Here is a 25,041-nt window from a genome sequence, read left to right on the forward strand (position 1 = left end):
GGGCCCTCGACCGATCCAAGACCACCAAAGAGACCGACACCAGCTCAGCGAGCAGCTCCTCCGCGTTGGACTGTCGAGTCGGAGCACGTGTTATGCCTAATAACTGAGGCGAGTTAATGCAAGGTTGAGGAGGAGGCCGAGTTGCTGCGCCGTGAGTGCGTCGTCGCCACGGCAGCTGGGGCGCCTTCCATAATTGGTGCGACATATACAATGACGACGGTGACAATGACAAAAGCGTTTGGTGGCCTTAGAGGTCATCCCCATGATGTCATCGTCCGTTATCCTGTGAAGTTTTAGTTTAGCTTAGGTTTAATTTGAAGCTGGTGCGATGAATACGTATCGAACTCGTTAAATTTTGTTAGTTTGCATGTAATATATCAAATTTGTCTAAATTTCTATTAGAAGAGTTAAAAAGGAAGATTTTTTAGGTATAATGTTAAGGGACTGGTGTCTAACCGATCATCCGTAGACATGTGCATATTTAAGGTTTGCCGTTGGAGATGTCCCCGAGAATGGCACAAAAGAAGAACACTTCACACCACTGCGGTGGGCTAATCCATGCCGGCCCATCTGTACAAGGGCAGCGAGTTTTTCGGGGTCACCAAGCCCATCCACCATAATGCTCCGCCTCCCCTGCCTCCTGCGTGGCGTCTCCTCGACGGCGGCGTCCTCTCTCCGGCGAGCCTTCCGCTCGGCGGCCTCCCTTGAAGCCATCCTCTCACACTCCCACCCATCCAAGGCCTCCTCCGAGGACCAGGCGGGCCCAGCCCACCTCGCGCTCTACAACTACCCCACCTTCGCCGGCGCCTACTCCGCGCTCGCCGCTGACCTCTTCCACCGCCGCCTCGGCCGGCGCCTCCTCGTCCTCCCCTTTTCCTCCGTCGAGCCTTTCAGGTCTCCCTCTCACTTGCGTCTCACCGTTCCCTCATTGCGTTGGCCTCCAATTGATTATGCTTGCCTGTTTCGCACTGGCTTGGAACAAGCAGAGCGGAGGACTTCAAGGGTGCCGGGTTCCATTCTTGCTATCTTTTGGATTTCATCGGGCCAAGGAATTTTGCGTTGGAGCTCTCTCGATTCATCCCCAGGTGCGTCCAACAAGTCGCAGAAATCTCAGCAAAGTCTGCAACTGAAGTTTCTTCTTCTTTTTTATCTTGACTAAGTACAAAATTTGAAGGAGCAGCTTCAGTGGAGTGTTTGCACTGATATAAATAAGAAACCTCGTGACAAATCATTTCCAAATGATGCAGTGTGGTGGCATTTGATCACCGGCAAAGCACACTGGGAAGGATCCCACAGATGGGTCGATGCCCGACTAACCTTGACATCCGCATCGACACCTCAAAAAGTAGTGCCCGAGCTGTACTTGATTATTTCTCCAATAAGCTTACATCAGAAAACCCCGATTCCGTGAGTAGAATGAGCCATTTCATGTTCCTGTTTTTTTTTTTTTGATATGTTCCTGTTCATTGTATCGCGTCATTTGGTAAACAAGAACATGAGGTTGTTCTTTTCTCATCCAGGAGACATGTGAGAATCTGTTGGGCCAAGAAGATGAGGAGCGGGTTTCAAATGTTGTCAAATATGTAGAGGATGCTGATCTGCGGCAATGGCAGCTGCCCGATAGCAGAGCATTTCATACAGCTCTCAGGGATGAGCGTGCAAAGTTAAATTGTGTTAGTAATCCTCATGTTTTTGAGCAGGTGAAGGTCTACCCGCTGCAATCATGCTTATAAGCTTCTTTTGTGTATCCCTGAGGATGGCATGGTCAATGACCATTTTGTTGGCACTCCAAACAGCTAATGCAACTTGATGTTAGCGATCTGCTTGCTAGAGGGAATTCATTAGCTCAAAATCGTCTAGAGGCTGCAAGGAAGCTCATACACAATCCTTTCAAGCTTTACCTCGGACAAGGGCTATATGGTGAATGTCTTGTAAGTGAAAATGATGCTCTTGCATTATTATAGTTATTACCCTTGATGTACCTTTTGATAGTGGTAGCCGCATAGCACCTATTTTTTCTTTACTGAAGCGTCCTTAGATTTCTTTAGCACAAGCATGTAATATGTGTATCCAGGAGTGCTCTCACATTAATTGTATGGGCTACATTAAGTCTAGTTCAAAGGCAAAATACTCTGGCCCATTTTTCCTTTATTGTTTAGTTAAATTAACGACTATCTATAGTTCAAAGACATGTGGACCTCATAGTTTCTCGCTTGAAAGCAATGATTAACCTCATAGTTCAAATCAGCCATTTGATGCAAACTTATTTATGCTTAAGAGCATTCTTTGATTCTCATGGACTTGTCTGCCTGCAGTATTGCTGCAAACTTGGTTTCATGCTTGGGCATTAACGTACCCAGTCTCGAAAGTTTGATAGCAGATATTAGTTGGCTAATAAAACAAAATCAAGAGTTTTTTGGTGGCCGTGTCATCCACAATTTTACATCTGAAACTTATTGTGTTCGTACGTTGAAAGAAATCTTATGTTATAACATTACATGCTTTATTTTACTATTAGGCAATCAGAGCCGACGGGGATTCAAAGCTGAGCCACGAAATCGGTTTGGAGTTGAGCAAGATGAGTGCTTCCGCCGGATTAAGGTACAAACTTTGTTTGCAAGTTTCAGAGCACATGGACACAGAAATTGTGTGTGGTTAGCGTTGTTTCAGTGATTTTTCATGCACGCTTTGTTTCACTTGGTAGACCAATTGGAGCAGTGGTCTTTATGCAACGTGGACTGCTGAAGATTTGCTTGAGGACTACAGACAATACAACCAACACAGCAGAGATCGCCAAGGTGCTTGTTTCTCTTATTGTCTCTGTAAACCTGCATGGTTTTAGTTTTTTAGTAGTTTAGCTGTTCATACCTTGCCATGCCGTTTGAAACTTAGGCATATGGCGGAGGTGGAAAGGCGAGCTCAAGTTCTTTCGCACTAAGGATGGACGAGTTCAACGCCTGGATTAGGGAGAACACATGAACCGGCCTGGAATGCTGGATGGCAATCTGGTGTATCATATCGTAACATGCGTGCATGCCTAGTTGCGAGGAAGATGTGAAAAATGAGCAGCTGATGTTGGAAGGTGAGACTGTATCCTTGAATGGAGTGGGAACGATCTTGGGCAAGATGGTTAAGCCTGAAGATGTTTAAGATCAGATGTTGATGCGGAAGAGTCCCCCCAATTGGTAGGGCTGGGTGAAGAAGCACAGACGATCGCAAGCAGCGCAATTGGTCTGATTGTGTAATCAGCCACCAAATCCTCTATATAGACATGCAAATTATAGAGATTTGCCATGAAAATATTCTATGGTTTATGCGTTTAGCATAATTACAAAAGGCCATCATCTAGTGCATACCAGAAACGTGTTGATGTTAAAAATGACAATGAAAAATAAATGAGAGAACACAAAATAATAATGCTCAATTGTGACAGCATTTTATTTATACTACTTGCAAAGCACCAGTGCTAACTTGATATCACGAGTGTTGCTGCTGCTGCTGCTGCTTGGTCGAAGGACGATAACACTGACGATAATGTTTATTCGTTCGAGAGCATTCCGCCTTGAAATTTCTTGGCGGTGAACCATCATCCTTGCCTGTTTGTGTTTCCCACGAGGCAATAATTTCGACGAGCGAGCTCCGCGAAGGGTCTCTTCTTGCTTGTTGGCTTGCTGTATGACTTTCATCCTCGGAAAATTCAGCATCCGAATCTTTTCCTGCTTGTTCATCTACCGCATGAATTTCACCATCAGAAAACTCATCATCTGACGAGGTGGGAGGGTGATAGCGCACCACTTTACCAGTTTCTGGATGAGGATCACCAGCACTGGATACAGGACCAAGCTCTTCCCAGGCAAAGTCATCGACATTACCATGGTCTTCATTGCCCTTGCAGCTGGCCTGGCCGTTTCCATTTGTAAGAGGAGAACTTGACCCTTGTGGTTTACAGGCATGTAATGGAGCACATGTTCCTCTCTGAGGCAGCGTAAGTTGGAAATGAAAAGTTTCCGACCTACACTCCTTGATCCATTTCTTCTCAGAGATCAACAGATGTACTAACTGATGGATATGTTTGTCGTCAAGGCCTTTGAGAAGCGAACAGCCCTTCTGCAGTCCATGTGCCAACTCCTCCCTGCCAAGAATAAGCAACTATCTGAGTAATAGTACTTTCTAAACAATCGGTCCATAGATTATTTCACATTACATGTCAGACAAGTCCTTGTCCACCATAGGATGGGAATTGCATGAAATGGAATAACTTTACTGCAACTTGATGAATATAATAATGTTTGGACCTGGACTATATATGTTTCACAAGCATATAGATATCATACCCAGTTCAGGAAATATCATCCTTATTTGATTTGTGTCGATAAGAACAATATACATCATGAGATCATGAGCAGACAAGGAAAGTATTATTTTATTTTAAGGAAAAGAAAGTAATTTTAAAATACATTGATTTTTTATCTACACGACCCAGCAAAATCACCAGGCAGGCAATACACCATGCAATTTCATATTATATTTTGGTGCTTCCACAGGTGATATTTTTCTGTTAACGCTTATGGGCAAGACATTTGCTTGTAATACAGTATGATGGATCATCCACTGAGAATCACACTGCACTGTTTGTCGCTCCAGATATGACAGCCACAATGCAGCTTATTGGTTACTAGTAATCAGGATATTCAGACTAGCATATGGATCTTCAAACAAGTTGGAGAACAGAAAAAGGGATCAGCTCGGGTTCATGAACAAAAGAATCCACCCACTATGAGCAAAACACTACCACTATGCACCTTATGCCCAGTCTTCTCGTCATGTTTCTGGGTGCATGATTAAGTTTCTGTGTTTTTCTACAAAATTGCACAATTATCCTAGAAGGTGCCATGGGATCGGCTTGCGAGCAAAAATGCAACCCCATAGTTTTCCGGACATCAAGCTTTTGTTCTCATTTCAGTTACAGATCTACAACTGGTTCTTAACCAAAGAGCTACTCCCTCTGTTCCTAAATGTAAGTCTTTTTAGATATTTCTATATGAACTACATACGGATGTATATAGACGTATTTTAGAGTGTAGATTCACTCATTTTGTTCCGTATGTAGTCCATATTGGAATCTCTAAAAAGACTTATATTTAGGAACGGAGGGAGTATTGTTAATCCAGGTTATATTATCTGTGATGGTCGTAATTTGCTACTACTTATCAAATTTGAAGCCAATGTCGCAAACATTGATGTTGGGTAGATATAAGAAATAGAAGGAGAAGCAGGAAAGATACATTTACCTTGCCTTTGCTTCTGAAACAAGTTTTGATCCATGATGGGTTAAAAGATATTGCTGTAGTGCATCCCAGAAGTAAGATTTTTCAAACATTTCAACTCCTACTTGCTGTCCACTTGCACTGTTAACAAATGAACATCCTTTGTCCAAATCTTTCCTTGTTCCATCATGATTTTGATTATCTTGTTTATCTGATTTTCCAGATGACCACCACCTTGCTGCCCAGCTAAATATTCCTTTGCTCTTTTCAGCTTTGCTGATTTCGACTGTTTCGCCAGAGTGATTCTTTGTATTTGCAAAATCCCCCTTGACATCTGTTTCAGAACAGCTATTAGACGGGTCATTTGACAAACTAGTGCTGCCTGCTGAACTGTTATCAGGACCATTCACATCAGGATTGTCAGTTGTGGAACAATTCTTCATGGCATTTCTCAAATGTCTGTTATGTTGCCCTTCCTGGCTTGTTACATCACTGGACCCTTCAGAAAAAGTAGCATCATGAGATGGATGGACCTGGGGCTTAATGGTCTTGGGACCAGTCCATAGTATCTGAATCCTTTCAAGTAGCCCTTTTTTACTAGTAGTACCTTGAGCCTCCGAGGAGGGAATTGCAGCAGTGATCACCATATCAGCTTCCATATGACACGCAGGAGGTTCAGATGGCTTAATAAAATCTACGGATGGAGCTTTCCTTTGGTCTCTAGATAACAAACCACACTGGGAAGATGGAGCATCAGCTATCGGAATTTTCCTTTGTTCTGGAGACAATATATCTGATGGAGAAGATGGTACTTTAGATGATGGTGGCTTCCCATTCTTCGTCTCAATGAGGCATTTTACCTCACCATTACTTTGAGCAGAAGGAAATCTATTAAAGCTTTTTTCACCAACTACGGCAGGTTGACTATCACCTGGTAAAGGATCTATAAATTTGACATAATCAGGCATAGCTTGGAGAAGAGCACTGAAGGTTTTGAAGCCATATAATCCATTATACATAAACAACTTGTTCTCTTTAAGTTCTGATAGAAGATCTTCAAGGTTGACCCCTTCAGGATAAGAGTTTAATGCTCTCCTGATACAGTTGACCACAGATATGGGGATTCTAGGTGTCTCCTCTGGTTTCTTGGTCTGCAATGGTACATTCATGGAGTGCTTGGATTCTCCTTGCAGGAAGGGGTCATCACCGACCGGAATTTTCTTTTGTTCTAAAGATTCTAAAGATAATATATCTGATGGAGAAGATGAGGCATTGGATGATCGTGGCTTCTCATTCTTAGTATCAATGAGGCATTTGCTCTCACCAATACTTTGCCCAGAACTCATTCTCATAAAGCTTTTTTCACCAAATACAGCAGGTTGACTATCACCTGGTAGAGGATCTATAAACTTGGCATGATCAGGCCCGTTGACCGCAGATCTGGAGACTATAGGTAGCTTCTCTGGCTTCTTGGTTTGCAATGGTACATTTCCGGAGTGCTTTGGTTCTGCTTTCTGGAAGGGGTCGTCAAGAGCTCCCCTGTAATTACCATACCAAGAACAGGACAAACCATCAGGTGGCTGGTTAAAATGTTTCCGAGTAAACCCCTCCCCTTTAATCAAAGCCTCCCACGGCCACATAATTGTCGCTGCACTGCAGAGAATGCTGGGCTCGGTATTAGGACAGGCTAGGAGTATGTTATAATTGCTCATCCGAAGGCGATGCAGAATATTTGCAAAGTGTTTATCCCCAGATATAAGGAAGAAATGGGCTGGTGGAGGGTTCTGAGCAATCCAATAGACAAGATCAGCAATGAATGATCTGTCACAACCATCCTTTCCACCTATACAAGGTCAGTATTATTAGTACCACAAGATCAAACAGCGGCGCAAGATAAGTAAAAACTACATGCAACATTAAGAAAAAAAATACAGAACTGAGTCCCATTTAACTTGAAGCGACAAAAGAAGAGTTGAGGACTAGAAATACTCCGAGACTAGCTGAGAATTGAAATTCAGTAATATGCACTCACCAAAATAGCCTTATAACACCATAACAGTAGACAAGCGACCAGGCTTCCCTACACTGTCCATCTACTTATTTACCAGTTGTGTTGGGTAAAATTTCTCCAAAGACCACAAATAGACTGTTTAAACAGCTTTTTTTTGTATACATGACACAGACATATGAATTATTTTATATAGAGCATTTTTCATGTTTTAGCGACCCCAACTTTTCTAGAACTTAATAAAGAAGGACGCCGATAAAGCCCAAATAATTGTAAGGTCAACTGAGATGACCCCAATGGGCAACCTCTATCTATTTTTATGAAGAAGAAGACAAGAAAGTGTAACAGTTCCTATTAAACATCGACAAAATAGTATACCTCACAATGATATATTGGAAATGATCGAGGTGCATTTAGCACAAATATCAATCCGGTAAATACAAAACGAAGTACTCCCTCCAGCAAAAATGCTCTTAAATTGTGGGACGGAGGGAGTATCATCTAGAATCTGCTTTCATTAGCATTCATGCACCAATTAATGCAATTTGTAGCAAATTTCCAATCCCATAACACCCCACTGCACAACTACATCCAACATAGGAGACTAGCAGCATAAAAACAGACGAACAATTCTGCAATGCATTCTGAGGCATATAAGGTAATAACATTCCCAATTCGTGTGACAGAAAACCCAAACAATGACAGTAGGGGAGTAAGGAAATGGTGGCTGGCGGAGGTGGAGGACGCAACTGGTGGGGACGTGCGAGAACGCGACGCCGGTGGCCGCGAGGACCTCCTGGACGGGGCGGGGGAGCACGAAAACATCGCCGAAGGCGGTGATCTCGACGGGGCCCCGGATGCCGGCGGCGCGCAGCGCGGCCGTGACGCGCGGGGCCACGCGGCAGGGGTTGGCGCCGGGCGGAAGCTGGCACTTCTGGAAGTCCCACCACACCGACACCTTGACCTCCTTGCTTTCCTCCTGCTGCTGGGGCTGCCCCCTCCACCGCTCGCCGCCGCCCGCGAGCGAGCTGAGCCCGCGATGCCCCCGGAGGCGGAGGACGAGGAGGGGGTATCCGCGGCGCGGAAGCGCTTGGTACATGGCTGTGATCATCGCCGTCGCTCGCCGCGGCGGCGCCACGGGCAGCTGGAGGCGGTGGCTGGCTACTGCTGGCGGCGGGGTTTCTCCAGGGCTTAAGAAGGACGAAGCCGAATGGTTCGTGGGCTGGGCTCTCTGGTGTTGAGCCGAAAGATAGACAGACATGGGCTCAAAGTGGCCTCCTGAACGAGGAGGTAGCGGCCCATTGGGATAAAAGCTCAGGAAGGAAGGAGAGCCGAGAGCGTAAGGGTTGGCCCCCACACACGGCGCGGTCTGCGGGGAGCGGCAAAGGCGATTTCGCCGGCGTTGGTAGTGGAAGCGGGTGTGCGCGCGACGCCGCCAGCCGCCGGCCGATCCTTCTCCGGCCGCCGCGGGGCGCGATGGAGACGGCGCACGAGGTGGCCATCTACATTGACCGCTTCCACAATCTCGACTTGTACCACCAAGGGTAACGAGAAGGGCCATGTGCATCTTCACTCCTTCCATTGGTGCTCCTTCTTTTCTTGATTCTTGAATGGCGGCATGTGGATTCTCCTGAGCCTCTGTCGGGTAGATAGAGATACGATTGGCACGCGATTTTCCTTCAGATGAATGTTTCATTCCTGTGACCATTTCTATGCGGTTTTTTTTTGGAGAATACATATAGCATGCGCATCATCTATTAGAGAAGATTTCTGTGCGGAATTTCACTGCTGGTTCCCTGATTGGTAATCTGGTACGATTTTATTTATTTTTTGTATTTTGCCGACACCCTGTTTGGTAATTTCACATTCTAATTTTGCTCTTCTGTCCATTCCTCTTGGAGAACCATCCGCTGCAAACTTCCGCCCCTTTTTCCCAACATGCGGCCGCTGTGAAATTTGATTATTTCTTTCGAAATTTTCTTGTGTCTGCGTGCAGATGGTACCGGATGAAGATTAGTGCGGCGTGGGAGCAGGACGACGGCAGGGCACCGGTGTCGCCAGCAAGGGTAGCACAATACGAAGGTTATTGCATCTCCCATGGCTTGGAAAAAGAAATTTCCGTACTCACTTTACATTTCTTGCATGATCCTGTGTGGGCGGAAGTAAATGTCTAAATTCGTGATTGATAATTTATCAGATTATTATATTTATTATGATCAACACGTAGACCAGTTTGTAATGTTAAAGCAACAGCTGTTCGCCATCTTGCATTGACTTAAAATGATCTGTTCATTGCTATTTTTATCTTGAATTAAATCAATTCATTACTACTTTAGCTCTATTTTTTCTTTGGTTAGTTTAGGCAATTTTGATTTGTTCAGTTTTGGTCGTTCCCATGCTTGTTGTGCTGCAATGAGCATTTTGATGCCTGGTAGAAAAAAAATAATTCAGGGTGCAGAAAAATATTAGGTTGGATTTTCCATGCTGGGACATTTTTTTGTCTAGTATCCTTTGAAATTGTCAATCTTTTGGCTAATAGATAATGACATGCTAGGTGGATTGTGCAGCTACTGATATTGGTGCGAAGCGTGCATGTGGCTTTTGGAAAATAGATGACGTTGACAACAGCTTCTATACACAGCCATTTAGAATTAAATATGCTAGACAAGATATTTATCTATCACTTATGGTGTCTTTCTACATACCCAACAGTCAAGATGAGGTTGGGTTTCATAAAGTTTCATTTTTTTAAATGTAATCATGTCTTGTATATAGTGTGATTTGTACAGCTTTGTCTATTATAGGGTCCAGCAACTTCTTCAGTTATGTTGAAGTTTGAGCTCCTATTTATTCCAACATTGGGGAATAGGTGAGTGTGTATGTTATTTCCATCTCTTTGGATCTTGTTTTGCATGCTCTTGACATGTTTGTTCATTGTGGAGTACATGTGCATCTAACATTTCACAGGCTGACTGCATCAATACTGAAGCATGTTCTCCTTTTCTTCTCTATTACAGGATTGAAACTGAAGATTCAAATGACCAGTATTTGATCCCTGTTCATGAATTTAGGATCCCACATAGGGCACTCCTGGGTTTACACACATATTGTCCTGTCCATTTTGACACTTTCCACCCTGTGCTTGTTGATCTGACCATACATATAGTGTACCTGAAAGCTGGCGTGACTAAATCGTCACTGAAGGTACACAGGTTTGTGATGCTTTTAGCTTGAATATTATTTTTAGGCATTTAGTCTATTCCACAAGCTTGTCTGAGACTGCTACTATAACAGAAACCATATGTCCGCTTTCTTCTTTTTTTATACTAAAAAGAACTAAAGCAGAAATATGCTTCTAACAAGTTTGGCATAAAATTTTAGAGATACCAAATGTATATTTCTTGATGTTATTTCATGCCCCTGAATAAATTATTTCTTTTATTGCTAATCATCTCATCAAGTTGGTGAGTAAAATGTGTCATTCATTATGCAGGCATTCAAGCAAGGTTCAGTCTCAAAGTTATATGATATTCTGAAGGCATTATTATCTTCTAGAGAACTGTTGCTTGAGGAAGTAAAGAGGATCAGTAATGGTATTGGTACGGCTCTTCAAGATTTGGATGGCGCTGATTTAACACTTGGTAAATACGAGTCAGTTCACCCAACAAAGTCAAGTTTTCCTAATTATACTAATGGGCTCCCTGTAACCCCAAAGTGCATTGGCCAGCAGTTTGGCATTTTACAAGATCTTCTAGAGGTACTTCATTTCTCTGTTGAAGATGACTACTGACAAAGTGCAAATATGATAATTTTGCTGATTGGATACATTATCTTCCAAGTATTTCAGAGATCTGATGATGCGGTTCAAAGCACTAATGATGCTATGCTGTACACTCTTTCCAAGGAAGAATTGTTAGAATTATTTGAAATAGTGAGCGACCAACTTTCACTTGTATGGAGTGGATTCCTGAAGTTTCATAGGTGAGGTTAATTGCTTTCTTGATGTTACTTCAGAAGATGGGCATTTTCTATTGCTCTCATGTTAGTGGCTAGCACCGCTGTTTCTTAACATTTTAGATTATTTCATGTCATGCCTTATTCAGCCAAAGTATGGTTGGTCTCCTGCAGGACAAATAAATTAAAGATATTGGATTACTTGCATGATATTTGGGATGTTGATCGGAAATCAGAATGGTCAATATGGATTGTTCATTCAAAAATTGAGATTCCACATCGTTACATGCACGGTATGGGTGACAGTTCGTCTCCTCGCCATTCACTCCGGAGGGTTTCCAGCTCAAAGAAGTTGCATCATGATGTAATTGTCTTCTCTTGATTGTTTACAACGAAGTATGCTTGATACGCTTGTCACTGTTTTATGGTTTCATATATTTTTGTAGCCTGTACAGAATGCTTCTTCACGAGCTGAACTCCACAGAAAAAGTATTGCGCAAATGAAGGTCAGTCTTTGTTGATTGTGGAACTGTAAGTGAAACACTTATCTTAATAAGTGGAGACTAATGCGAAGTCCACTGCAGATTAACGCACGGTCTGTTCAAGATATGCATATCTATGCTAATCCTTCACGTGTTCCTGTTGTTCTTATAGAACAACATGTCATGGTCGTTCCACAACATGGTTGTAACAAGGATTTGTTGGCAAATGCTCCAGATCTGTATAATACTTCTGTACCACCTAACCTACAAGGAGATTCTTTTGCGGGGAATCCTAGCGGTGGTAAAAACACTGGACATGTCTTACGAGCTGTCATTTTTGTGCATGGATTTCAGGCAAGTTTATTTGGACTTATGTGTTGGTTTGGATCTAATTAGTACACATTTAATTTGAACTTCTGCCGATGTCAAAAAACAGGGGCATCATCTGGATCTTTGTCTCATTAGAAACCAATGGCTTTTGCGTGATCCTGGAGCTGAGTGTCTATTGTCCGAGACAAACGAAGATAGAACATATGGAGATTTTAAAGAAATGGGTAGAAGGCTTGCTAATGAAGTAGTCTCATTCCTAAAGAACAAATTGGATAAGTATTCAAGACATGGAGGCTGCAGAGAATTGAGGCTTAGTTTTGTCGGTCACTCCATTGGGAACGTCATCATCAGAAGTGCACTATCAGGTACTTTCAACCTAGGAAATTCCTTCCAAACAGACCGCTACATGTGGCTAATCAATTTCCATTCAACAGAACCCAAGTTGCAGCCGTTTTTGAAAAACCTCCACACATACATGTCGATATCAGGGCCTCATTTAGGTTACTGGTACAGCTCAAATTCGTTGTTCAACTCTGGCCTCTGGCTTATGAAGAGACTCAAGGGACTGCAATGCATGCATCAGCTCACTTTCACTGATGAGCAAGACCCCCAGAATACATTTTTTTACAAGCTCTGCAAGGTACATAGATTAAATCTATCAACTTCATGCTAGAATTAGATGTTTTCTACAGCTAGAAGTAGAACTAGGACGATAGGCCAACTTCCTAATTTGGTGTATGCGCCTACTTTCCTATCTTTTTTCAGCTCAAGACACTGGAGAACTTCAAAAACATCATTTTGGTGTCTTCACCGCAGGTGCTTAATATGACCAGCATGCCTTCCCTTCCTTTTGAATGCCAGGATGGTTTACTCATTCTATTAGATATCCAGAAGGTTTACTCATAAATCTGGTCACAATCTTGTGCTAGGATGGTTACGTCCCATACCATTCAGCGAGAATCGACCTCTGCCCGGCCTCGTCGTCAGATAGCTCGAAGAAGGGGCAGGTGTTCACGGAGATGCTCAACAATTGCCTGGACCAGATCCGTGCACCCACCTCCGAGACGCGGGTGTTCATGCGCTGCGACGTGAACTTCGACCAGTCCACACAGCGACGGGACCTCAACTCCTTCGTCGGTAGGGCTGCACACGTCGAGTTCCTGGAGAATGACATGTATGCCAGGTTCATCATGTGGTCCTTCCCGGAATTGTTCCTGTGATGAATGAGGGTGTTCCGTAGACTGGGGACGAGGGCGCCACCTCCATTTTGTAAGCGAAAATTCACATGGCCATACTGAAATGACTTAGTAGTTGACAGCCGATGGAAATGTAAGATGTTCTACACTAGTGGGAGTTCATGTTCTTAGAAAAGAGGCATGACAAGCAAAGTACGGGACGCTTGGGATACTAGCTATCTAATACTCCCTCCTTTTAAAATTATTTGAAGTTCTAGCTTTGTCCTAATTTAAACTTGTTTAACTTTGACCATGTATATAGAGAAAAAATTGCTAATATCTGGGATATAACCTATGATGTTTCGCCCCTTGGAGTCAGGTAGGAGTAGTGGGTAAAAAATTATATACGCCTCCCTCCCTCTTTAATGAGAGATGTGGAAAAAAGTGAAGTAAGGGTACCCTATGGGTATCTGATTTTGCCCCCTTTTTTTGCGAATAATCTGATTTTGCCCCTTGGTCTCTTTTTTCATGACAAAAAGGAAATTCCATTCATTGAACCCTTGTTCAGTTTTCCAAAGAGAAAAAAATCATCCCAGCCTGGCCAGATGGGCCAACTATCAGGCTGCTCTAGACCACCACCGAGCCGAGCTGTGAAACAGTCCAGCCCGGCCTGTTTTGCTGCAAGGAAGAACAAGAAAAATACCAGCGCACATGTGCCTGTGTTTGATTCCCTCCAAAAAAAATGTGCGTGTGTCTGACAGGTGGATCCCACCAAACGACGTAACCGTGACGCCTGAGTGACGCAACGGTGAAACCCAGCAATATGCATGCGGGCGGGGCCACCGTCACAGCTCACTCACACAACAGCACAGCAGCAGAGCAGGCAGCAGCTAGCCAGCACGCATCGTTCACACACACACACACACACACACACACACACACTGCCTGCACAGGGCCTCCTACTCCTAGTACTACTAGTACTTGACCGATGATGATGCACACGCACAACAACAGAGCAGGACAGAAACCCGATCACACCACCTTGTGAACAGGGAGGGGAGGGGCTGGTGGGAAGGGAAACGGAGCCCATGTGGCCGGTGAACCAAATCATCAAAAACCCAGCAAGGATCATGGCAAATGGCGATGATTAGTGCCGCTGTTACGGCAACGAGAAAAGTGCTTTGGAGGGGGGTTACAGTGGACACAGGACAGTTCGGAGCTTTCAAGTCTCAAACCCATCATCACACGCCTTTTCTGAGAGGAACATTGCTGTCTTGTCTGCCGCCACAGCCGTTTGGTCACTCTGAGGGCAGCTCCATGGACTAGTGGAATTTTGTAGGTAGAAAGGGGAGGAAGAAGATTGTTCCATTCTTCATCAGAAACTAATGAGAACACCAGTGGACTTGTGAGGTGAACTAGCAGAACCAAACGCAAAACCAAAGATACTATGAGAGAATACTCAAATGATATGATAGGGGAAGAGTAGATGCGTCTACCAAAGTAGACACAGTGTACTGTGTACAGGGGTGCAGCTGAATGCAGGACTGAACTACAAGACGAGCATGCACTTGGTACTGCATCAGGTTGTTATTAACATGTGACCTCGGGATATCATGCTGGGAGGGACTAACTTTTCCGCAGTACACTAGTAGTCGTACAAGGCAAACGGAGTACTTAACTCTGTGGCACCACTCTTTACCTTTTTGGCCCGATCAAGGTTGGTGTTGGTGGAGACCTGACAGAAGAAGCTTGTACAAGGAAAGAAGAACACATGCCATTCAGTCAAGAGATCATAAGCCATTTCATGCACTTGGTATTTGGATTCAGTCGAATTGTTTCTGTTCTGCAATTTCTTACTCTGCAGACTATTTTATTAACCGTGGTCTGTAAAAGCTATACATGGTGGGGATTTTATTATACTTTGTAGCTCTTGATCATAAGCCATTCCATATGCTATTGTCCTCTTGCCACTTGGTATTCAGAATTATTTGAAGCGTTTGTGTTCTGCGATTTGTCACTCTGCAGACTACTTTATTATTAACTGTAAAAGCTATACTATACATGGTGGGAATTTTATCCTGAGATGCCTTTTTTACTCCTGATAAGCAGACAAACAATCCACATATAGAGAACTGGGAAATAATCTTGAGCATATAGAGAACTGGGAAATAGTCCATAATTGGAGACAATTTTTTTAGGGGGACATTTGTAACTGCGGCATTTCTCTAGACAAAGAGTACAATGTCTTAAGCTAATGTTCAAACTGAAAATGTTCCAGATGACGCCAAAGATGAAAATGTGGACATTATAGAGTCAAGAACAACACAGAAGCTAATCACTCCAGTATTTTTTTTCTTTTTTCCTCTTTTCTATGACATTCTAAGATCAGAGCAAGCGACCTCGCTCACAGGCGCAAGTAACTCAAGAATTAGCCGCGCACACATGTCGTAGACGACTAACAAAAATCTGATGATACACACCAAATGCAGCATCAAAACATGAGAAGGAATAAATCTTTGCAGAAAGATGGTTCCTTCCCTTTCCCCTTTCCTTTACAGAACGATACACATTTTAAACTTATACTACTGACTGCGAGACAGATCACGGGTGATAAAAAACCACGGACAGGAGAGAGCTACCTATCGCCGCCGCGGCAGCGCGCGGACAAAATGCGGATTCTTGATGATGGTTCAGTCGGCGGCGTTGGGCATCGGCGAGTCGAGGCCCTCCATGCGGCTGCGCACAATGCGGTGGAACACCTCCCGGACCTGCCTTTCCAGCGGCTCCAGGCCGTCCTTCATGGCGCTGCACACAGCGGCGAGCTCTGCGGCGGCCTCCCGCACCGCGGCCTCCCTCTCTCCGGCGAGCGGGATGGGCGCCGCGTCGATCGCCTCGGCGAGCCTCTGCGCGCACTTCTCGAGCGCGTGGATTTCCTTGAGGAGGCCGCAGGAATTGCGCCTGTCCTTGCGCTTTCCCTCCTCGGTGAGCCGGTCCTGGAGCGTCAGGAGCGGCGGCGCCCACGCGAACGCCCCGCGCGGCGGTGCGGCGGGGAGGTGGTGCGCTTGGAGCGCCGCGGCGCGGTCCGGGCACGGGACGGCCGCGACGAGCGCCCACGAGGCGAGGTGCAGCAGGCATCCCATTGCGTACACGGGCGCGGCGAGGCCCGCCTCGTGCGCGCGCGGCGCGGCCAGGCCGGCCCCGATGGCCTGCAGCTGCCGCGACGCCGACCACGTGCGGGACACGCTCCACGAGAGCGAGCGGAAGTGCGAGGAGGAGGACGAGGAGGAGGAGGCGGAGGACGCGCGAGACGGGGACGCGCGGCTCCCGCGGCCGAAGGAGCGGTTGCGGTGGGAGGCGAGGAAGGAGGCGACGCCGCCCCCGCCCCCGGCGGCGGCCGCGTCGTCGACGAGGAGGATCGAGAGGTCGGACAGCGCCTTCCTGGCGCGGCGGAGCTGGCCCTCGTGGATCTCCACGGGGGCGAGCAGCACGGACGCCGCGATGCCGGCGAGCCGCCCCCAGCGCCGGACCTGGTCAACACCGTCGCGAGCGGCGTTGCACACGTCAAGCGCCTTCACCGCGCGCTCGTGGTACTCCCCCACCAGCCTCTCCGCCAGCGCGCCTCCACCGCCGCGGCGCCGCGCTTCGGCCACCACCGCCCGAAACTCCTCCTGGCACAGCAGAAACGCCTCCAGGAGCCGCCGGATCCACGCGACGGAGAGGAAATCCTCCCCGTCCCTCAGCTCCGCGAGGCTGACGGCCACGTGGCGCTGGAACGCCTCGACCTCGGCCTCCCCGCCGGACGGAAGCATGGCGGGGGACGCCGGGCTGTCCCGGCTTCGAGACAGCAGCGAGCGGCCGAAGGAGGCGAACGGGGAGTGGGAGGAGGAGGAGGAGCCCTGGTAGTCCGTAGCCGGCATGGCCGCCGGTGAGACCGGTGTGGGGGTTTCTCGCCGGAGAAGGCGAAGCGGGGCGCGGAGAAGGGGGCGGCTATCCGATATCGGGTGCGGGTCGTCGGCGGAGACGTTTTGTTTTGGATTTGCGATGAAGCTGCGATGAGGTGCGGTTTGATGGGTGTAGGTGTGCGCGTATATATGTATGGGGTTGTGCTTAGGGAGGCGATTAGTTTACTGATTGATGATTTTGGGGTTCGGGAAGGGTTCCCGGCTACTGATCCCTTGCACCTGTTGAATTAGTTTAATGGCGGCCTGTGGTCTTTTTTTGCAGGTGGTGATATTCTTTTGGAATTGGAATGTCTCTGGTTTTTGTTTAGCTTTATTTGACCCTTTTTGTAGATGGAGATTTGTAATTGCTGACAAGTTCCTTTCAAGCGAGGATGCTTGATTTTATTTTATTTTGAAAGATTCAGCCAATGCTAGCTCCCATGATTTTACGAGCAAATGATGCTTGACTTTAGACAGAAATTTGTCAAGTATTCAAGAAATGATGCAATCTTGGAAGATTATACCATCAAATGGCTACATACGATGCTCACAGCGACCTGCTATGATTTTGAGGAACCTTGATGGGGGCACGAAGCTCATCGGTCAACTAAGAAAACAAAATTTTGATCCAAGTTAAGATAAAATTGGATTAAACATTTGTTATGCATCTTGAAGAACATCACAACTAAAAACGATTGTCTGGTCGGAAATGAGTTTCACGCCTATAATCGGACTCATGCCCTCCAAAATGTTGGCACCGAACAACTGATTTCGTAGACCTTTGGCAGGCCATGCGCTACTTATTTTTTTTATTTTTTTGCGCTACTTAATTCTTAATGAGCACACTAGCGGCACCATCAGTTGGAACCTCGCCACATCCAGGTTCGATTCGACGAAGTCTGTACATCATATGCAATTGCAATCCGCTTGATCACACCTTCCCTTCTTGGTCGGGAAAGAGAGCTGATGTGCCACTTATTTTCTTGGCTCATGCTTCATGGAAAAGATCCTAACTGTGACGAATGTTGATGTTAAACCCCCGGTGTTCCAAACTCGCACGAGTTCTTTGATTTAGGGCCAACCAGGAATTTAGCTTGTGAGGATGGTAACACAATGCAATCTGCAGCAACCACTCGAAAAATGTTGTGCACCTACAGCGTGATTGTTTCTTCACCAGCGAGCTACGTCCACCTGCGGGACGACATCCAATTAGGCTATCATGCCGACGAAATCATCATCATTCAACTCATGATGCGAGGAATTGCTTGAATTCACAGAAGGGCGGGAACCTCGATGGGGGCACAAAGACCATTCGATTATTTATTGTCAACAAGAAAACTGACTCAAGTCATGAGAAAATCGAACCGAAAATGTAACATAATAATTGTACATTTCAATTCACAAAGATCGATCGCGGAAAGAAAAATCCCAAAGATCGACATGACACGGTACTGGCCGTCAACATGCAAAACCAGCAATCCATGCGGTCGGACATGCAAAATGGCATTCCATACATGCAAGAGAGGCCAAGGACGTGCGCTCATATTTTGGGTTTAATTTAAGGACATAGGAGATCAAGAAAACCATTAGACCAATCCAACCCGATTCCGATTGCCCGGTCAGCCAGTCTCCTCGCGCTCGCGCGCGCACGATCGGTGGCGATTAGAAAACGTAAAAGAAGAGAACTGAGAAAAGGGGGAAACGTAAAAGAAACCGAGGCGTACGCGGCCGCCGCGGGGGCGACGCGCCGGCGCCGGGGCCGGGGCCGGGGCGGGAGGACGCCGCCATGCGGGGCCCTCGGCCGCGTGCACGCGGACAGAACGTTCCCACGTCGCCCGCGGCTCGGGCCTGACGGGCCTGCCCCTGCCCGCCCGTCTGTTCAGCGCCACCGACCCCGGGGGCAGTTTGGGGCGAAGAAAGACGTCTGTCGATCGGCCGCACGGTTGGGCACGCGGCTGCGCCGAGAGCTGCGGGCCACGCGGCCTACGCGGCCAGGCCCGGTTTGACCGCCGCGGAGGCTGGGAGTGAGGGTGGGCCCAGGCCGCAGTGGGCGGAGGGCGACGATGCGGAAGCGGTCGCCGGCGGTGGGGCGGGCCACGTTGAACGGCTGACTGCGCCGGAGCGCTGCACTGAGAGTACGTGCGACGGTGACGGGTTTGTGTTGTGGTTGTGCCGTGCATGAACGGAAATGCTCGGGTTTTTTTTGGCGGGGAGGAACTGGTCGCTCCTGCTGGTGCTGGGGAAGCAGCACAGCTTGGCAGGGATTTTCTCAACAGAGGATTTAATTTGCTGCAACAGCTCACCTAGATCGACTTGTTTATCCCGAGGTTCGAGACGGAACTTCTGTGTCAGGATGGGAATGGGCCGGATCGGGCCGGCCCCGGGCCTCGTGTATAGGAGTAGTATACATAAGAGCATCGAAAGACCGGCTTGACAAATTCGGCTCCTCCTGTTCGATCACACCTCAAATTTTCGTTCTCACAACCGGACGCCTCAATTAACATATCTTAAATCCATACAAACCCATGCAACTACGTAAACGATGCATTACACATAAAGTCCGGTTACTACATCAGGACATGTTATCGGACTATCAAAATTTGGCATGTTTAACCTACATGCTAGCTATGAAGAAGATCATCCACAACTGCTCTTGCTCTTCCCGATGCCCATGTCGTCCTTCTCACGAAAGTAGCGGTCAAAACACAGTAGGGATCTAGCCGGATCTGCTCATCATCAGAGTTGTCCGACCCGTCGGTGTCCTCCCTCTTCTCCTTGGGAGGCCGATGAGTGATATTTTTACACTCATTCACCCTTAGTTTAAACCGAGATATTCCATTTAAACTGAGATATTCGCTCTGATATTGCTACTAGCGACTAATGAATGCAAAAGATCCCACAAATCCTCTCTTTGATGTGTTTCCATAGAAAATGGGCTAAAAAGGAAAGAAATCATGTGATAACATGCAAAAGAGTGGAAATGAAGAAAGAAGCAATCACCAGGAGGCGCACCAGCGGCCACAGACCAAAAGACGGCGTCCATATGACGTGGATTCCGAGGCAGGTTGTTCACCTGAACAACTTTTATAAAGGAGACCACGCCAAATTGTCAACAGAAGAGCGTCGAGCGAAGCCAGAACAGAATCATCTTCATCTTCTCTCACAAACCTTAGCCGCCGCCATTTCCATCTCCATAGCCGCCATCACCACCATAGTCCATCTCCCTTTAGTTCATACTCGTAATCGTGCATCGCACAAGGCAGCCATTGTAAGACATATTTATGATCAATCAATTTTTAAGATGTGTTCTTTAATGTTTTCTTCTTGGGATATTATCTCCATCTATGAGTAGTTCGGTAAGGTATGGCCGTATGGGTTGAGGCATAGGCCTTCCAACCCTCTCTATTTGTTGTAAGAATCAATGGAAGGGCTTTGAATTAACATCTGTATGTGTGAAATAAAATTGTTTTGTAGATGTCTCTTGTCTTGTCCGCGATCTTCATCCCTGCAGGTACCCAGGATCATCTCCAGCACAAGATGAGTTTTTTCCCCAAAACCCTAAAACCCTCCTGAGGCGATTAGGGCACGGTGGAACCGGCGGCGCTCGCAGATCTCATCGGCGGGGCGCACTAGCATCTGGGCAGACGATGACGAGATCATCTGCTCCAGGAGGCTCTGGCAACAACGGCGCTTCATCCCCGCGTTCCGCCAGGGCACAAATGGAGGAGGCGCTCGGGAAACTTGATATATCGGAGAAGGAGGCGACTCCGCTTGTGATCAATGATCTGGAGGATGATGCAGCACCGAAGTGGCTTCTGGCAGGCAAGGTGTTGTTCAGGAACTTGTTCCACATCCAAACAATTACCAACGCCCTACGTCCAGCTTGGGGTAACCCGAGGGGCTTGGAGTTCCGCCCGCTGGGGGAAAACATGTTTGTTGCGGAATTTTCCTCCCAACGTGATCGCGGTCGTGTTTGGGATGGACCCCCATGGAACATAAACAAGCATGCGGTGATCTTGGAGAAATTCGAGTCCCACATGCAGCCGTCAGAATTGAGGTTTGATAAACTGCAGATTTGGTCGAGGGTAGTGAATCTACCCTATAATCTAAGGAACGACACTTGGGGTCTGGCTATTGCTCAACAGATTGATAAGGAGGCAACAGTAGTCCAGATTGACCTTGTAGGAGCTTTTCTTCGTGCAAGAGTTACAATTAATTATTGGGGAACGTAGCATGCAATTTCAAAAAAAAATCCTACTATCACGCAAGATCTATCTAGGAGATGCATAACAACGAGATGGGGAGAGTGTGTCCATGTACCCTTGTAGACCGAAAGCGGAAGCGTTATGTTAACACAGTTGATGTAGTCGAACGTCTTCACGATCCAACCGATCCAAGTACCGAACGTACGGCACCTCCATGTTCAGCAGACGTTCAGCTCGATGACGTCCCTCGAACTCTTGATCCAGTAGAGGGTCGAGGGAGAATTCCGCCAACACGACGGCGTGACGACGGTGATGGTAATATGATCTGCGCAGGGCTTCGCCTAAGCACTACGACGGTATGACCGGAGGAGTAAACTGTGGAGGGGGGCACCGCACACGGCTAAGAGAACAATTGGTGTGCCTTTGGGGTGCCCCCTGCCCACGTATATAAAGGAGGGGGGAGAGAGGCCGGCGGCCAGGAGGGGCGCGGCATGGGGGGAGTCCTACTTGGACTCCTAGTCCAAGTAGGATTCGCCCCCCCCCCCTTTCCTTTCTCCACCGGAGGGAATAGGAAGGAGAGGGAGAGGGAAAGGGAAGGGGGGCGTCGCCCCTCCTCCTTGTCCTATTCGGACTCCCTACGAGGGGGACGCGCGGCCACCCTTGATGACCCATAGTATAGGGGATCTATCGTAGTCCTTTCGATAAGTAAGAGTGTCGAACCCAACGAGGAGCAGAAGGAAATTACAAGCGGTTTTCAGTAAGGTATTCTCTGGAAGCACTGAAATTATCGGTAACAGATAGTTTTGTGATAAGGTAATTTGTAACGGGTAACAAGTAATAAAAGTAAATAAGGTGCAGCAAGGGGGCCCAACCCTTTTTGTAGCAAAGGACAAGCCTGGACAAACTCTTATATAAAGGAAAGCGCTCCCGAGGACACATGGGAATTATCGTCAAGCTAGTTTTCATCATGCTCATATGATTCGCGTTCGTTAATTTGATAATTTGATATGTGGGTGGACCGGTGCTTGGGTAATGCCCTTCCTTGGACAAGCATCCCACTTATGATTAACCTCTCTCACAAGCATCCGCAACTACAAAAGAAGAATTATGGTAAACCTAACCATAGCATGAAACATATGGATCCAAATCAGCCCCTTACGAAGCAACGCATAAACTAGGGTTTAAGCTTCTGTCACTCTAGCAACCCAGCATCTACTTATTACTTCCCAATGCCTTCCTCTAGGCCCAAACAATGGTGAAGTGTCATGTAGTCGACGTTCACATAACACCACTAGAGGAAAGACAACATGCATCTCATCAAAATATCGAACGAATACCAAATTCACATGACTACTTATAGCAAGACTTCTCCCATGTCCCCAGGAACAAACGTAACTACTCACAAATCATATTCATGTTCATAATCAGAGGGGTATTAATATGCATAAAGGATCTGAACATGTTATCTTCCACCAAATAAACCAACTAGCATCAACTATAAGGAGTAATCAACACTACTAGCAACCCACAGGTACCAATCTGAGGTTTTAGGACAAAGATTGGATACAAGAGATGAACTAGGGTTTGAGAGGAGATGGTGCTGGTGAAGATGTTGATCGAGATTGACCCCCTCCCGATGAGAGGATCAATGGTGATGATTTCCCCTCCCGGAGGGATGTTTCCCTGGCAGAACAGCTCCGCCGGAGCCCTAGATTGGTTTCGCCAGGTTCCGCCTCGTGACGGCGGCGCTTCGTCCCGAAAGCTTCCTCCTCATTTTTTTCCAGGGAAAAAGACTTCATATAGCCAAAGATGGGCACCGGAGGCCTGCCAGGGGGCCCACGAGGCAGGGGGCGCGCCCAGGGGGTAGGGCGCGCCCCCCACCCTCGTGGATAGGGTGTGGCAACCCTCTGGTTCTTTCTTCGCCCAATATTTTTAATATATTCCAAAACTAACTTTCATGGAGTTTCAGGACTTTTGGAGTTGTGCAGAATAGGTCTAATATTTGCTCCTTTTCCAGCCCAGAATTCCAGCTGCCGGCTGACACGTCTCCAACGTATCTATAATTTATGAAGTATTCATGCTATTATATTATCCATCTAGGATGTTTTATATGCATTTATATGCTATTTTATATGATTTTTGGGACTAACCTATTAACCTAGAGCCCAGTGCCAGTTTCTGTTTTTTCCTTGTTTTTGAGTTTTACAGAAAAGGAATACCAAACGGAGTCCAATTGACGTGCCAATTTTTGATGATTTTTTCTGGACCAAAAGAAGCCCCCGGAGTAAAAGAGTTGGGCCAGGAGAGTCCCGGGCTGCCCACGAGGGTGGGGGGCGCGCCCACCCCCCTGGGCGTGGGCCCCTGCCTCGTGGACAACCTGGAGACCCCCCTGACGTGAGACCTACGCCAAAAAATCCTATAAATACTGAAACCTCCAGAAAACAGAATAGATCGGGAGTTCCGCCACCGCAAGCCTCTGTAGCCACCAAAAACCAATCGGGACCCTGTTCCGGCACCCTGCCGGAGGGGGGATCCATCACTGGTGGCCATCATTATCATCCCGGCGCTCTCCATGACGAGGAGGGAGTAGTTCACCCTCGGGGCTGAGGGTATGTACCAGTAGCTATGTGTTTGATCTCTCTCCCTCGTGTTCTTGAGGTGGTACGATCTTGATGTATCGCGAGCTTTGCTATTATAGTTGGATCTTATGATGTTTCTCCCCCTCTACTCTCTTGTAATGGATTGAGTTTTCCCTTTGAAGTTATCTTATCGGATTGAGTCTTTAAGGATTTGAGAACACTTGATGTATGTCTTGCCGTGCGTATCTGTGGTGACAATGGGATATCACGTGATCCACTTGATGTATGTTTTGGTGATCAACTTGCGGGTTCCGCCCATGAACCTATGCATAGGGGTTGGCACACGTTTTCGTCTTGACTCTCCGGTAGAAACTTTGGGGCACTCTTTGAGGTTCTATGTGTTGGTTGAATAGATGAATCTGAGATTGTGTGATGCATATCGTATAATCATACCCACGGATACTTGAGGTGACAATGGAGTATCTAGGTGACATTAGGGTTTTGGTTGATTTGTGTCTTAAGGTGTTATTCTAGTATGAACTCTATGATAGATTGAACGGAAAGAATAGCTTTGTGTTATTTTACTACGGACTCTTGAATAGATTGAGTAGAAAGAATACTTTGAGGTGGTTTCGTACCTACCATAATCTCTTCGTTTGTTCTCCGCTATTAGTGACTTTGGAGTGACTCTTTGTTGCATGTTGAGGGATAGTTATATGATCCAATTATGTTATTATTGTCGAGAGAACTTGCACTAGTGAAAGTATGAACCCTAGGCCTTGTTTCAAAGCATTGCAATACCGTTTGTGCTCACTTTTATCATTAGTTACCTTGCTGTTTTTATATTTTCAGATTACAAAAACCTATATCTACCATCCATATTGCACTTGTATCACCATCTCTTCGCCGTACTAGTGCACTTATACAATTTACCATTGTATTGGGTGTGTTGGGGGCATAAGAGACTCTTTGTTATTTGGTTGCAGGGTTGTTTGAGAGAGACCATCTTCATCCTACACCTCCCACGGATTGATAAACCTTAGTTCATCCACTTGAGGGAAATTTGCTACTGTCCTACAAACCTCTGCACTTGGAGGCCC

General features: G+C 46.5%; 4 protein-coding genes across 7 annotated transcripts; 2 read left to right on the forward strand and 2 right to left on the reverse strand.

Annotated features, from left to right (window-relative positions):
- The first annotated feature begins 581 nt into the window (after positions 1-581).
- Positions 582-3,238, forward strand: LOC123096417 (uncharacterized). Of its 2 annotated transcripts, none has more exons than XM_044518162.1 (8): positions 582-894; positions 987-1,085; positions 1,248-1,407; positions 1,524-1,700; positions 1,797-1,931; positions 2,519-2,601; positions 2,705-2,798; positions 2,893-3,238. In XM_044518162.1, exons 1-8 carry the CDS (start codon positions 620-622, stop codon positions 2,977-2,979), a joined length of 1,110 nt encoding a protein of 369 aa, XP_044374097.1. In that variant the 5' UTR covers positions 582-619; the 3' UTR covers positions 2,980-3,238. The 2 variants fall into 2 exon arrangements, with proteins under 2 accessions (XP_044374097.1, XP_044374096.1); XM_044518161.1 differs by having other exon boundaries at positions 589-894; positions 1,521-1,700.
- Positions 3,222-8,459, reverse strand: LOC123096415 (uncharacterized). 2 transcript variants are annotated; one of them, XM_044518157.1, is made up of 4 exons: positions 8,026-8,459; positions 5,292-7,110; positions 3,793-4,132; positions 3,447-3,716 (listed from the first exon to the last, which is right to left on the reverse strand). In XM_044518157.1, the coding sequence occupies exons 1-4, from the start codon at positions 8,384-8,386 to the stop codon at positions 3,447-3,449; spliced, it is 2,790 nt and encodes a 929-aa protein (XP_044374092.1). In that variant the 5' UTR covers positions 8,387-8,459. The 2 variants fall into 2 exon arrangements, with proteins under 2 accessions (XP_044374091.1, XP_044374092.1); XM_044518156.1 differs by having other exon boundaries at positions 3,222-4,132; positions 8,026-8,456.
- Positions 8,460-8,637: 178 nt separating this feature from the next.
- LOC123096416 (uncharacterized) lies at positions 8,638-13,478 on the forward strand. Of its 2 annotated transcripts, XM_044518158.1 has the most exons (14): positions 8,638-8,819; positions 9,272-9,357; positions 9,843-9,997; positions 10,080-10,144; positions 10,293-10,479; positions 10,769-11,032; positions 11,123-11,256; positions 11,404-11,593; positions 11,676-11,735; positions 11,814-12,065; positions 12,148-12,406; positions 12,476-12,681; positions 12,807-12,857; positions 12,971-13,478. In XM_044518158.1, exons 1-14 carry the CDS (start codon positions 8,752-8,754, stop codon positions 13,259-13,261), a joined length of 2,268 nt encoding a protein of 755 aa, XP_044374093.1. In that variant the 5' UTR covers positions 8,638-8,751; the 3' UTR covers positions 13,262-13,478. The 2 variants fall into 2 exon arrangements, with proteins under 2 accessions (XP_044374093.1, XP_044374094.1); XM_044518159.1 differs by lacking the exon at positions 8,638-8,819 and having other exon boundaries at positions 9,273-9,357; positions 9,830-9,997.
- Positions 13,479-15,473: 1,995 nt separating this feature from the next.
- On the reverse strand, positions 15,474-17,290 carry LOC123096418 (protein ROH1). The gene has a single exon (XM_044518163.1). It carries the CDS (start codon positions 17,131-17,133, stop codon positions 15,907-15,909), a length of 1,227 nt encoding a protein of 408 aa, XP_044374098.1. The 5' UTR covers positions 17,134-17,290; the 3' UTR covers positions 15,474-15,906.
- Between the last annotated feature and the right edge of the window lie 7,751 nt (positions 17,291-25,041).

This window comes from Triticum aestivum, chromosome 4D (genome assembly GCF_018294505.1).
Source record: "Triticum aestivum cultivar Chinese Spring chromosome 4D, IWGSC CS RefSeq v2.1, whole genome shotgun sequence".
In the NCBI taxonomy this organism is placed as follows: domain Eukaryota; kingdom Viridiplantae; phylum Streptophyta; class Magnoliopsida; order Poales; family Poaceae; genus Triticum; species Triticum aestivum.